The sequence below is a fragment of the Panthera leo genome, chromosome B3 (assembly GCF_018350215.1).
Source record: "Panthera leo isolate Ple1 chromosome B3, P.leo_Ple1_pat1.1, whole genome shotgun sequence".
Taxonomy (NCBI): Eukaryota; Metazoa; Chordata; class Mammalia; order Carnivora; family Felidae; genus Panthera; species Panthera leo.
The window spans coordinates 132,825,987-132,838,662 of record NC_056684.1 but is presented as its reverse complement, the minus strand read 5'-3'; the positions used below and the strand labels follow the sequence as shown (position 1 = coordinate 132,838,662).

At 51.9% G+C, this 12,676-nt stretch overlaps 1 protein-coding gene across 2 annotated transcripts in view; it reads right to left on the bottom strand.

Moving 5' to 3' along the window:
• Nucleotides 1-12,676, bottom strand: part of KCNK13 (potassium two pore domain channel subfamily K member 13) — a 116,344-nt gene that overhangs the window by 94,860 nt on the left and 8,808 nt on the right. The window contains exons 1-2 of one of the 2 annotated variants that reach the window (XM_042944068.1): nt 12,381-12,519; nt 10,889-11,965 (exon numbers count right to left, since the gene is read on the bottom strand). In XM_042944068.1, the coding sequence (XP_042800002.1) occupies nt 10,889-11,228 (340 nt within the window). In that variant the 5' untranslated portion in view covers nt 11,229-11,965; nt 12,381-12,519. Of the gene's footprint in view, nt 1-10,888; nt 11,966-12,380; nt 12,520-12,676 lie in introns of those variants that run through there. The other variant, XM_042944069.1, reaches the window with a different exon arrangement.

Sequence of the window (12,676 nt, the reverse complement as noted above, 5' to 3'; positions counted from 1 at the left end):
TCTGCTAGCCAGACCATTTCTGTCTTCCTATATTATCCCAAGTCAACCCAAGGACCATCACAACTGAAAAAAGAGGTCACAGGATCTTTGGCCGGCAATTCTTCCCACAACAAGGGCCCGAAAGAAAGAAATGGCAAAGCAGTAGTGGTTCAAAGTGGAACCTTTGAAGGGAGGCTCCAGACCTCTTCCAGCTGGGCAACTTCAGACGCCACACAGAAGCTCTCTGGGGGCCTCAGCATCATGGTCAATCACATGAGAATATTAATAGCACTCACCCTCCTGGGGCTGTTATAAGAAATAAACATATATAGGGGCGCCTGGGTGCTTCAGTCAGTTGAGCGTCCGACTTCGGCTCAGGTCATGATCTCACAGTTTGTGGGTTCGAGCCCCGCGTCAGACTGTGTGCTGACGGCTCAGAGCCTGGAGCCTGCTTCGGATTCTGTGTCTCCCTCTCTCTGTGTCCCTCCCCCACTCATGCTCTGTGTCTCTCTCTCTCTCAAAAATAAACATTAAAAAAAATTTTTTTAAAAAGAAATAAAACATATATAAAGACGTGTGCTGTGTTTAACCAATGGTAAGCACTCAATACATTTCATAAATCTTATGATACACAAGATTAAAAACCCTCTATCACCCCAAATCCGCCAATCTGAGGATTGTGAAATAAACCATTCTACATCCATCAGAACACAGGAAATTCTTGAGAAAGTGTATAGTAAATAATGTAAAAGAAAGAAACAGAACAGTATGTACTTCTAGATTACAACACTTCAGTGCAGACATGAGGATCACAGGAGAATATAACTGCCCCAAGTCCTTTTAGAAATCAGAGGCACATGATGAAACAGCTAATATGCTAGGCTCACCGTCACTGCTGATCAAGCGTCCTACACAAACAGGTACTCAAGTGAACTGTGAAATCAAGACGCCACTACCGACTAAAAAGGGTTCAGAGCTTCTTGTCTGTCTTGCTTCCAAAGGGAACGAAGCCAGAACTCACAGATGGTCAAAATTCCACCTGGGAGGCTCAAACTCTTGAGTTAAGCCATCATCAGACCTGCCTGGCCAGGCCAAGGCTGTTTCACAGTGAGAATCCAAATGCCTTTGAGAACACAGGCCCCACTGTCCCCTGATGGCCCACACCCCAAGTGACACTCGTTTTCATTCGTGGCCTGGCCCCTGGGTTCACTGACCACAGGGTTTCCCTTTAAGGAGAGGTGATCAATAGAAGAGATACGGACGGAAAGTCTCGCTCTTTTCCGTCCTCCCTTCTTGCCACTTGCCGCGAGTGTCTCTTGGGCACTGCCTGCCACACGCTCGCAAAGCTGAAGAAATCAAGGACTTTCTGCTCACGGCCGGGCGGAAGGACGCCAAGTCCGTCAAGATCAAGAAAAATACGTGAAGTTTAAAGCCCGATGCGGCAGATACCTTTACACTTTGGTCATCACAGACAAAGAGAAGGCAGAGAAACTGAAGCAGTCCCTGCCCCCGGGTTTGGCAGTAAGGGAGCTGAAATGAACCCGGCACACTGATGTGAACCGTATTCAAGTTGTAAAAATTCTTAAAAAAAAAAAAAAAAAAAAGAGAGATGGGGAGGGGAAAGGTGATCAGAGAATGGGGACAACAGAATTTGAGCACTTCGGCTTCTACAGATGCAGTGGGTATGCTAACGGTGAGACCCTTCAGAAAAGTGATTCGATCTAGGAATCCAGATACGCTGAACTGAAGGAGGCGGAAGACTGGAGGGTAAAAAGAGAGCCACTTCGCGATGGAGACACCACTTGACGAGGTGTGTCCCCCGCTGTCCTCAGTGAACCGTGTGCTTCTGGCTACGGTAATGTCCTCCTGTGCAAGCTGAGAGTGTCTCCGTGTGTAAAGTCACTAATGCACGGTGACCACAGTCTTGCCCTGCTCTTCTTGCCAGCCACCTAAGGGATGGGATGCTGCTCGCTGGGCCGGCCCCCGGGCCATTTCTCCCTGTGGCGAGACCCGGTAACAGGCTGAATGAGAAAAAGCTACAACAGGTTGGAGAGGTGTCGTCACTTATGACGACAGAGAACAGAGAGAGATGGGGGAGGGTGTGAGGGGGGGCAGGCCGGCTGAGAGAATCCGAGATAAGACGCCGCAGAACTCCTGTGACATGTGGGAGACTATGAGAGAAGAGAAAGAACATTCCTCTGTTATAAGTACTGTTTTTTTAAATTTACGTTTATTTCTTTTTGAGAGACAGAGAGAGACAGAGCACAAGAAGGGGAGGGGCAGAGAGAGAAGGAGACACAGAATCCGAAGCAGGCTCCGGGCTCTGAGCTGTCAGCACAGAGCCTGACACGGGGCTCGAACCCACAGACCGTGAGATCATGATCTGAGCCGAAGTCGGACACTTAATCGACTAAGCCACCCAGGCTCCCCAAACATTCCTCTGTTATAAATGGGAGACTCTAAGATTCTTTGGAGAGGGGCCCCTGGGTGGCTCAGTCAGTTAAATGTCCGACTTTGGCTCAGGTCATGATCTCAGGGTTTGTGAGCTCGAGCCCTGCGTTGGGCTCTCAGTGCAGAGCTCGCTTCAGATCCTTCTTCGGAGCCAGCTTCAGACGCTCCGTCCCCTTCTCTCCTACCCCTCCCCCACTTGTGGGTGGGTGTGTGCCAGGGTGTGCGTGCGCACGCATGCAGGCATCCGTGCTCACTCACTCTCTCTCTCAAAAATAAACATTTTTTTAAAAAAAGATTCTTTGGAGATATGCAAGCAAAAACTGAATTTACTTTCTCATTACTTTGGGCTAATTGACCAAGCTTCTTTGAATGGCACACCACCCTTGGGGCCCCAAGGGGCGCAAGAATTATTCGGGTTACATTCACGCCAGATCTGTCTGTCTCTTGTGGAGAAAAGTATGGGGGGGGGGTGGGGAGAGAACAGAATGGCATCCAGGACAAAAGATGGAGAAGGCACCATGCTTCATAGGAGAAGAATTTGGTGAAACCAGCTGAGATTAGCACGTCTGTGGACGAGCCAGCGTGTGCACAGGGGAGACTGAGAGGGATGTCCTGCAACAGAGCTCCCATTCCAAGATCCTGAAGTTTTCCAAGAAGGAAACAAATAACTGAAACAGCCCAGCGTTCACAGGACGGACAGCGTTCACAGGTGAGCTTCTTCATGAAGTTTTAGAAGCTAGCTCCCGAGAGGGATGATCCTCTCATCAATCCTGGGTGAATGCAATCGCCTAAGCCACGCCCCCCACTCCCTCTTTCCCCGTCACCAGGCACCACCGCTCCTTAAACAAGGTGTCACCATGCACCGTCACTGTTCAATGGGACAATACAGTAAAACGCTTTGAAAGCTACTGCGATGGCGTGGGGTGGGGAGCACTTGGGAAAGTACCGAACAGAAACTAGCCCTCTTACACGATCTGGATGGAAAGGTATTTTCTAAGCACAACCACAATGGAAGACATACGCAAGGAAGTATAAAACTGCACAGAAATTAAAAGCGTTTCTAAATCTAATAGATGCTGAACAGAAAACAGAAGTGGGTGGAAAGTATGGCACAAGCACCACAAAGGGCCAAAATCCTAAAAATCTAAAGCACACATATACGATGATTAACATGACACCACCCCCCTCGTTCCCGATGGCAACACAGGGGAAGAATTTGCTGGCTCATTCAGGGAAGATGAACTATAAGTGTTTTTAATAAGCACTTAAAACTAATCATCTTTAGTGTACATCAAAGAAACTCTAATTATGAGATTCATTTTTACCAAATTACAACAATATGCTCGAGTCATATGGGAAAAAATGGCTATATGGAAAATAATCAGATACAAAATATGATCTATTTCCATGACCTTAAGACGTACCTTTCCCCAACATTTTAATTTTTTACTGTTTTTGTTTTGTTTTTTTGAAGTTTATTTATTTTGAAAGAGAGAGACAAAGAGCGAGTGGGGGAGGGGCAGAGATAGGGAGAGAGAGAATCCTAAACAGGCTCCATGCTCCGCACAGAGCCTGACACGGGGCTCAATCTCATAACCCTGGGATCATGACCTGAGCTGAAATCAAGAGTCAGGAGCCACCCAGGTGCCCCTCCCCAATGTTTTAATGTTAATTTATTTTTGAGGCTGGGGGGTGGGTGCGGGTGGGGAGGGACAGAGAGAGGGGGACAGAGGATCCAAAGCAGGTTCTGCACTGACAGCAGAGAGCCTGATGCTGGGCTCAATCCCGAGATCACGACCTGAGCCGAAGTCAGATGCTTAACTGACTGAGCCACCCAGGCACCCCGAGATGTTTTTATTCTTGCTGAATGCCTGTTCATGAGGTCAGTTTATAGCTTTATACTGCAGAATGGTGTTTCTCAATATTTTCTTTGAACCGGATATAATTTGATTGCAAAAGCTCTTTCTTCAACTTTGTTCCCATGCAGGGAAAAAAAAAAAAACAGATCCCAGAAACAAAATTCAGTTCAGCACCACGTAGCTTTGCATACTGACCAGGCCACATCACAAACTTGTCAGCCCAGCTCCTGAGCCCCACGAGCCTTGTAGGATGCTGCTATATGAGCGCCTGTCACAAGCCACAGCCAGGGCCAGAAAGGGGTGCCAGCGTAATTATTTCTGTTAGACTAAAATGAATACGACCATTGTTGCAAATCTGGAAACCTACCTTGAGTGTTACACCCCGGAAGCGGGGCTTGGCCGGTCTCTGCCAGAGCCTCCCAGATGGGCGCAAGCCATGTTCCCCTTCTTAGCCCAAGCCAGAGCATCCCTGCATCTGGACAGGCTGCTCTGGGCTAAATCAGCTTGCTCCTCGCGTACTTAACTACCAGCTGGTGAGGAGGTCCACCAAGACAAGAACCGAGCACATCTCACCTCCTCTCCACTCCAGCCCGGCCACCAGTTTGTCTATGCTCTGAAGCACAGGGGGCCTTGCCCTAGTCAGCAACATCCCCAAGCCACAGCCGTCCGGACCTCAGAGCTCTCAAACTTTCATGTGCACTTCTAACAAGGTCCGGGATGATGCCGATACCACGGGTTCCATCAACCACTCTCAGAACAGCAAGGATCCCCGGAGGGAAGTGTCAGTCTTCAACCGTATGCCCACTCCCATCAAACGTGCCTCAAGTGCTCCCTGTACCGCCTACATCACAGCCATCTGGGGAAGTTTCTTAAAATGCAGACCCACTGCACGAGCAGCTCCGAGAGAGGGGCCCAAACACCTACATTTTAACATGCACCATACTCCCCTCACGTGAGTTCTTGTAGACGGCAAAGCTTGGGCACTGCCAGTAGAGAATTCTAAACGTCCTTACTGGACCACACCACGGGGAGCTGCTGTGCCTGCCTCGCGTGGCTTCTGACTTTGGCAGAAGGGCTTTTGCTGAATTGCACTTTGCCTTGAGGGGTCCTATGCCACGCAGGAGCACACACTGCTCTTTCATATTTACAGGCTAAAAGCTCTAGAGAGGATGACTCATCACAATACCTACTCCCATTCATGACCATCTGCGAGAAAAATTTCATTCGCGGCTAAAAAAAAAGTTGGGTGTTTTCCAAACGGCCAGCCTGGATAAGAGGAACCATTTAACGGTTGTCTTTGTCTCTTTGTTTTGACAACTGGAAGCTCAGAGCCAAACGTGGGGCTCACTTCTGGCAATTACGCAGGTCCTTTTGACCTAAACCTCTGTGTATTAACAATACGGCTCAGCTCGACTCTCCCACTCACGTGTTCTCATCTCCCCAGTGTCTTAAAGCCATCACCCTCCATTGCTAGTGCGCTGTACGTATGGATGGGTGGTAGGCATCTGAGCCGTCCACCAATATCGAGTCTTATCCACTTCCGGACTCAGGGGAGTAGGGTGGTTCCCCAGGTCCTTGAAGTTGGGTGCGGCCCTGTGATTTGATTTGGTCAATGAAATGTGTGTGGAGGGGACTTGTGTCACTTCCAGGTGGTGGCCACTGAGTTGCTGGTACTCCACACTTCAGCCTTTCCTTCCCTTTCCTGGGCAGTCCTGCAAGCATGAGCTAATGAAGAAGAGTCACAACATAAAAGAAACCTGGACCACGGGGCCCACAGAGGACCAGTCTGGGCAGTCACCACGCCCCAGGGAGCCTGGTGAGAGTAAGAAGTAAACTCCCGTTGTGCTAAGTTGCTGAGATTTGGGGATAACCTAAAACCTAAGCCTACCCCGACCATATCATGGGCAAATGACCTCAAGTCCTTTCTGGAGAGAAGCTGAGTTATAAATACACAGCAAATATAGACACAAACTCCTAACAAAAGCCTGTTCGAGAGAAAAGATATTTATAGAAGATTATGTTGAGGATACAGGTCACCCTACTTCTCTGAGTACTTCGGATTCGTTCTTGTTTCAATCTGATCACCAGCCTCTTTCAGAATCAACATCCCCGAGTTGTGTTTTCATAGTCTGCTCTTTTTAAACATACATACATAATATTTACCTATTCATTTAAGTGTATAATCCAATGGCATTAAATACATTCACTCTGTCGTTTAGCCATCATGGTCCCCAACAGAAAGGCCCTCTCCATAAAAAACCCTTCCCTTCTTCCCCCAGCCTCTGGTAACTTCTGTCCTGTCTTCCATGCCTATGGAATTTCCCTATTCCAGGTACCTCATATGAGTGGAATTATATGTGTCTGTCTGTGTCTGGCTTATTTCACTAAGTATAATGTTTTCAAGGTCCACCTGTGTTGTAGCATACATCAAAATTCCATTCCTTTTCCTGGCTGAATAGTATTTCATCGTGTGTACCTACCGCATTGTGTTTATCCATTCATCTGTTGACAAACACTTGGGTTGTTTCCACCTTTTGGCTATAATAAATAATTCTTTTTAAAATTTTTTTTTAACGTTTATTTATTTTTGAGACAGAGAGAGACAGAGCACGAGAGGGGGAGGGGCAGAGAGAGAGGGAGACACAGAATCCGAAACAGGCTCCAGGTTCTGAGCTGTCAGCACAGAGCCCCACTCGGGGCTCGAACTCACATACCGCGAGATCGTGACCTGAGCCGAAGTCGGACGCTTAACCGACTGAGCCACCCAGGCGCCCCTGCTCTGACTTTTAAATCAAAGGTCTCAGACAATTGGTGCATGAAATCCTCTGTTGCATTTTCAGGGAAACGTTGCTTGCTTGTGAACATCACCCACTATCCTATGCAATGTTGCCTATATAAAATCCCCAGGGGAAACATTTTTGAGGATTAGGTGTTGGAATAAGGTTGATGCTTCCTGTTTTCTGATAATAAGAATTCCAGAATGGATCATGATGCCGCCGGGGAGCTTACAGCCAGATTTCAAACTTGAACAGTCACTGTTGATGCCCTGACCACACCTCTTGGGACCCCCTTTACCACTTCTGGGCACTCAGGCCGGACTTCAAATGGGCAGCGCCTGTATCTTTGTCAGAGGACTGCCCTTGGGCTGCCCACGAAGGAAAAAAAAAAAAAAAGGCCAAAAGTACAGGTTTTCCCCATTATCTGTAAGTCTGCCTTATGCTGCTTTGCTGTTATGAAAGCCCTATGTTAATACTTGTCATTGCTAACTGAAAGAAACCAGAGGGTTTTTACTTTAGGAAATGCTAATTGTTTCATCTTTTTACGCCAGTTCAGTAAAAAAAAAAAATAAAAAAAAAATAATAAAAAAAAAAAAGTAAAAACCACTCCACTTTGGGATGGTGGGGGAAATCCCTACCTGGGAATTATTCTTGTGCTCTCCCTGCTCTCCAAGCCACTTTAACCAATTCCTGACAGGTGTGGGTATAGAGATACCCTGGTACCCTTACCTAGGGTCATTCTGGGCCACGAGCTTTGCATTGTTTCAAGCTTCCACTTGGGATTGAGTGCCAGTAGCCAAGTACGGTTCCTGCCCTAACAGCAGACCCCATGGTGACTTTACTTCCCTTTCTGGGTCACTTCCTCCTTCACCTGCCTGTGTCCCCTGCACCTGCCGATCCTCTCAAATTCTTGACTCAGTGTCTGCTTCTGAAAGGAACCTAAATGAAGACAAAGCTCCCCTCTAGCAACTTTCCTAGATCCATTTGCTTTCCATATTTCTGTTCTTCTTTACCCTGGTTCTGAAGTTTTATTTACATTTTTAAAAAATTCTTCCATTGTATGCTTTCTTGCATACTTCAAAGTCTTTGCAGAATAAAGCATGGTGGAACTATTTTAGACCAAGAAAACAAACAACCCCCCCCCCCAAAACCCCATCATGTAATGTTACACTTAAATACAAGATAAAAGATTTACTGAATAGGATCCCAATTTTAAAAAATACCTATGTACATATGTGTATGCACGGGACAAAAGAAATGCGCCAGTTGACAATGATTAACTTGGGGTGATGTCACTGCAGATGGTTTCCCTTTTTTTCTTCTTTATGTTACAAGGAACGTGAAGCCTCCTTGTCTGTAAAACGAGGACATAGTCATACCTGCCTCATGGAGTTGTGTCGATCGAAATTAAGCGTAAGTGTAATGCAGTAATTAGCTGTATCACATATTTACATGATAATCACAGTATGTGCCTAATATGTACCCTAATAAAGGGTAGCAGGTGCCGTAATTACGAAAGCAATTAATGAAACAATCTAAGAGGAAATGTTAGAATTGAGAAAGTAAAAAAAACAAAAACAAAAACAAAAACAAAAACAACCCATACTTCAGGCTTTGTAAAGAACATTCGCTTACGTGAGCTCGTTCTCCCTTGAGAACCCTTGCAGGAGGATCAGGGTTAGGGAGAGGGAGTGGGCAGGAGACGGAAACTAATATTTACTCAATGGCTAACATGTGCCAATGCCAAGGTGGCCACTTTGTAGATGTCTCAGGTGAGAAGCATGGGGCTCAGAATGGGTAAGAAACTTGCCCAAGAGGCGGGACCCATAGCTCCAACTCCAGACTCCTGGTCCAGTTTTCCTTCTGCTCCAACAGGCTCCATTGTGTCATTGCCCCTCAAGAGCCTGTGTCCGTACCTGCCCACCTGTCCGTGACATTCTCAGTTTCGAAGGCACCAACGTTCACCAGTCTATACATACAAGCTGCTCCTTCCTATCTCTATGTCCCCGGGGAGCGCCAAGGGGTGGCTTGTGGTGCGTGGGGTGGATTTAGCTCCCCAGTCTCTCCCCAAGCCATCCCAAATGAATAGTCAGTCTGAATAAAAACACCGCACTAGCTATGCGGACACAGAGTCAAGGTCAGCTCCACAGTTATACTTCTCAGCCGGGTTGTTCACCCCAAGTCCTCTCTACGCAGAAATTCTGGAACCATCTTCAGAGACAAAGGAGTTGACACACTGGGGGTTTAGGGAAATCTGCGATGAGAGCCCGGCAGAGATTGTGGGCTGGGACAGAGAGCCGTGATGACTTGTACTCTCTATCCACCCCCCCACCCCCCCACCCCCGCCGCCCTGGGGGCACGTGTTCTAATCATCACAGAGAATGCTACCAGAGTATGTCTTGCTACCCTGTAGCTGTCGTGTCATACGTCCTTGCTGATGGGCAGGGGCCCGGTGTGGAAGGGGCCTGGGATTATGAGCGGGACAGTGTAGCACAAAGTGCTTCAGAGAGAGCCCGTGTGTCCCTCACCCTGCCAATCCTCCCCGGCCTGCCTCCTACTCCCCAGCTGAAACCCTGGGCTTTTCTAGACTAACCCTGGGAAATCTTTCTGGACTAATCAGGGCTGAGGCTGAGCTGTTATACTTTGTGCTCCCGCTCCTGGCAGAACATCGACCTAAGACAACCATGCGTGGGAGCTTCCAGCAAGTTTGCCTTATCACCCCGCCTCACTGACAAGCTCTCCTCCCCAGCACAGGGTCCAGAGCCACAGAGCACTCGACGCACCCTGCTGCTGTTCCCCAGGCTCTGGCGGCTGGCAGCTACCACCTTTGCGGGTCATTTTTCAAAGCCCCTCATCCTCTTCAGCTCCCTCCTTTCCTCAGAATTTCCATACCATCTTCCCCAACCCCCTTCTCACTCGATTATGCTTCAAAAGTGAACAGTCTTCAGAGATGCGGTACAAAGACGCCCAACGTTTTCCTTCTGCTGAGAATAAAGGCATAACCGACCATAGCCCTGTCACACTCTTGCTCAAAAACTATCAATGGCTCCCAATTGCCTCTAGATAAGTTCTAGCTCCTGAGTTTGGCAGTAAAGGTCCCCCTTCATGCCTGTAGCCAGGAGACCTTCCTTCCACTACTCCATATAGATCAGGTAGCTCATGGGGCAACCCCCGAATGCAATTCTCTTCTCCTCTAGAGTGCAAAACGCTTCAGTCTCCAAACCATACCTAACACGAACTGGTTCAACCCGAAGGTCACCCCGCCCCCTTCCTTCCCATCCTCATTAGCACTTTTGCCTCCCTGGTTCCCATTTGGTAGTCAGTCCCATTCTTCTCTAAGTGTGAAGCCACGGCCAACCTTTTTAATTCCATGCCTCCCCCTCTAACCCTTGCCTCACGCAGAGTCCTAAGGCAATACATATTGCTAAGTTCCTGTTCCGATTTGTAAGCTTTCCCCCTAAAGTCACAGGGACTCAAGCTCTGTCTCCTCACCTAGGCTGAAAACCCTTCAGAGCAATTCAAGAATCATTCAACCTCCCCCACCCCGCGAACTGTGCTAACAAGCAGGCCCCGACTCAGAAGGTCTGGGGAGGGGCTGACACCGCATTTCTAACCATCTCCCAGGTGAGGCGGCTGCAGGTGCTCTGGGGAGCACATTGAGAGAAGCGGGGAGGCAACACCACCTGTTGATCAGCCAACGGCTCACATCTGTGCAGCCGGGCTGAGCGCGGAGGCGGAAGACGCCAAGACCGCGAAGCGGCCAGCCGGGAAAATGCCAGCGGGGCCGGCCGCCCCTCCGCCCCCCCAGCGACGCCCACTTACCTATGGTGGACACGACGGTGCCCACGAAGTAGAAGGCGCCGGTGAAGTCCCAGCGCGGGCGGGCGCTGTCCACGCGGATGCCGGCCTCGGTGGCCTCCTCGTAGTGGCGGAGGAAGCCGCGCAGCTCCTCGCGGCTCAGGTTGTGGCGGCGGCTGAAGTTGGCCAGGCGCTCCTCCCAGCGCTGCTTGGCCTGGCGCTCGTGCGCCAGCTCCAGCGCCGAGAAGACGGCGGCGCCGCCCAGCAGGTAGAGCACGATGAGCGCGGCGAGCAGCAGGAAGCGCGCGTTGTCCTCGTTCAGGTGGCCCGGGCCGCAGCTGCAGCCGCAACCCCGGCCGGCCATGGCCAGGCCCCCGGGGGCAGTCCCGCGCTGGGCGGCCGTGGCCGCGGGCCGACTCTCGCCCGGGCCGCCCGGGAGCTCGCGGCTCAGCCCGCCCCCGGACGCCCGACGGCCGGCTCGCCCATGACCGCTGGGCGCTCCCCCAGGCCGCGCGGCTCCCCAGGCCGCCGCCTCGTCGGCCGCTGCTGCTGCACCAGCTCCCCACGTCCGCCTCGACTCCTGGTTTCAAATCCGCTTTGTCGCCTCCGTCCCCACACGCCTTGGAGTTCTAAACGCTCAAGGTCCGAGTGACCCGGGGCACAGTCCGCTTCTTCTTGGCACGAGGACGCGGGCGCTGTTTCCACCCGACGCGCGCCCAGCTCGGCTCGGATTGGGGAGGGGGCGTGGCGCGTCCTCAGCGCTAGTTGGGGCGGACTTGCATTTCTCCCGAGGCGAAGGTCTCGGGGCCGGCGGTCTCCGTCGCTTCAACCATCGCTTCTCAAGCCGCCGACGGCCAGGGCGCGGGGTGTCAGTGTGCCGGCGCCGGTGGTGCCTCCCCAGATGGATCCGTGGTGCTGGGTGCCAGTCGCTGCGTGGCGCGGGGACTCAGGCCTCTGGGTAGTTACCCACCGGCTGCCGGGGCTTAGAGACCGGAGCAGGTTCCCGGCGGGCGCACCCCCAGGGACTGCGCGGAGCGGGGTCCACGGGTTCCTACGCCGCGCCGGGCCCCCACGCTGCGCGGCATCCGGCGGGCGGACGGGCTGGAGGAGGAGACCAGAAAGGGAGGTTGGAATGGGCGGACCAGGGAAGTTAGGGGCATCTCCCCCGGGCAGCCTCCCTCTCCTTGCCCGGGCCATGCGCCCTTGGGTCCGGCGCGGGGGCGTCTTCCGATCCCACGTGTCCGCTCCGCCGGTGTGAAGCGCGCGTCCCTAGCCAGCCCCAGCTCCCGGAGAGGGGGCCGAGGACCGGGGGCTGGAGAGTTCCATCCTCTCCATCCGGCCTTGGCCGCCTCAGTGAGCGCCAGAGATTTTGTGCTGCCGGGGCGCAGCGCAGAGCGTTCTCCCCCCACCCCATGCAGAGCAGCGGCGAGGCTCCCCAGCAAACAGGCCAGGGGCTCCCTCCCCGAGACCTCGCCTTTCAGGGGACGCCGGCGCAGCCTCTGCGCTGGACTCTCACCTCCCGGGGAGAGCCCCCTCCGCGCCGCTCTGTCGGGACTGTCCTCAGGTCCCCTCTTCGGCGCGGCTCTGCTCTGCAGAACGGCGCTGGGAGCAGAGGTCCACGCCGGGCACTGCCCTGCCTGGCTGGCTCGCTCCGACGCTGCAACAGGTGGAGCCACGCGGCTGCGGGCGGCAGCGTCTCCACCCCGGCCTCCGCCTCCCGGCCGCGCCGGGCCTCTCCCTTCCCTGGTCTCCGACCGCAGGTGCGGGCTCTGGGCGGGCCCACCCACCCGGGGGCTGCAGCGCTCCCACCCC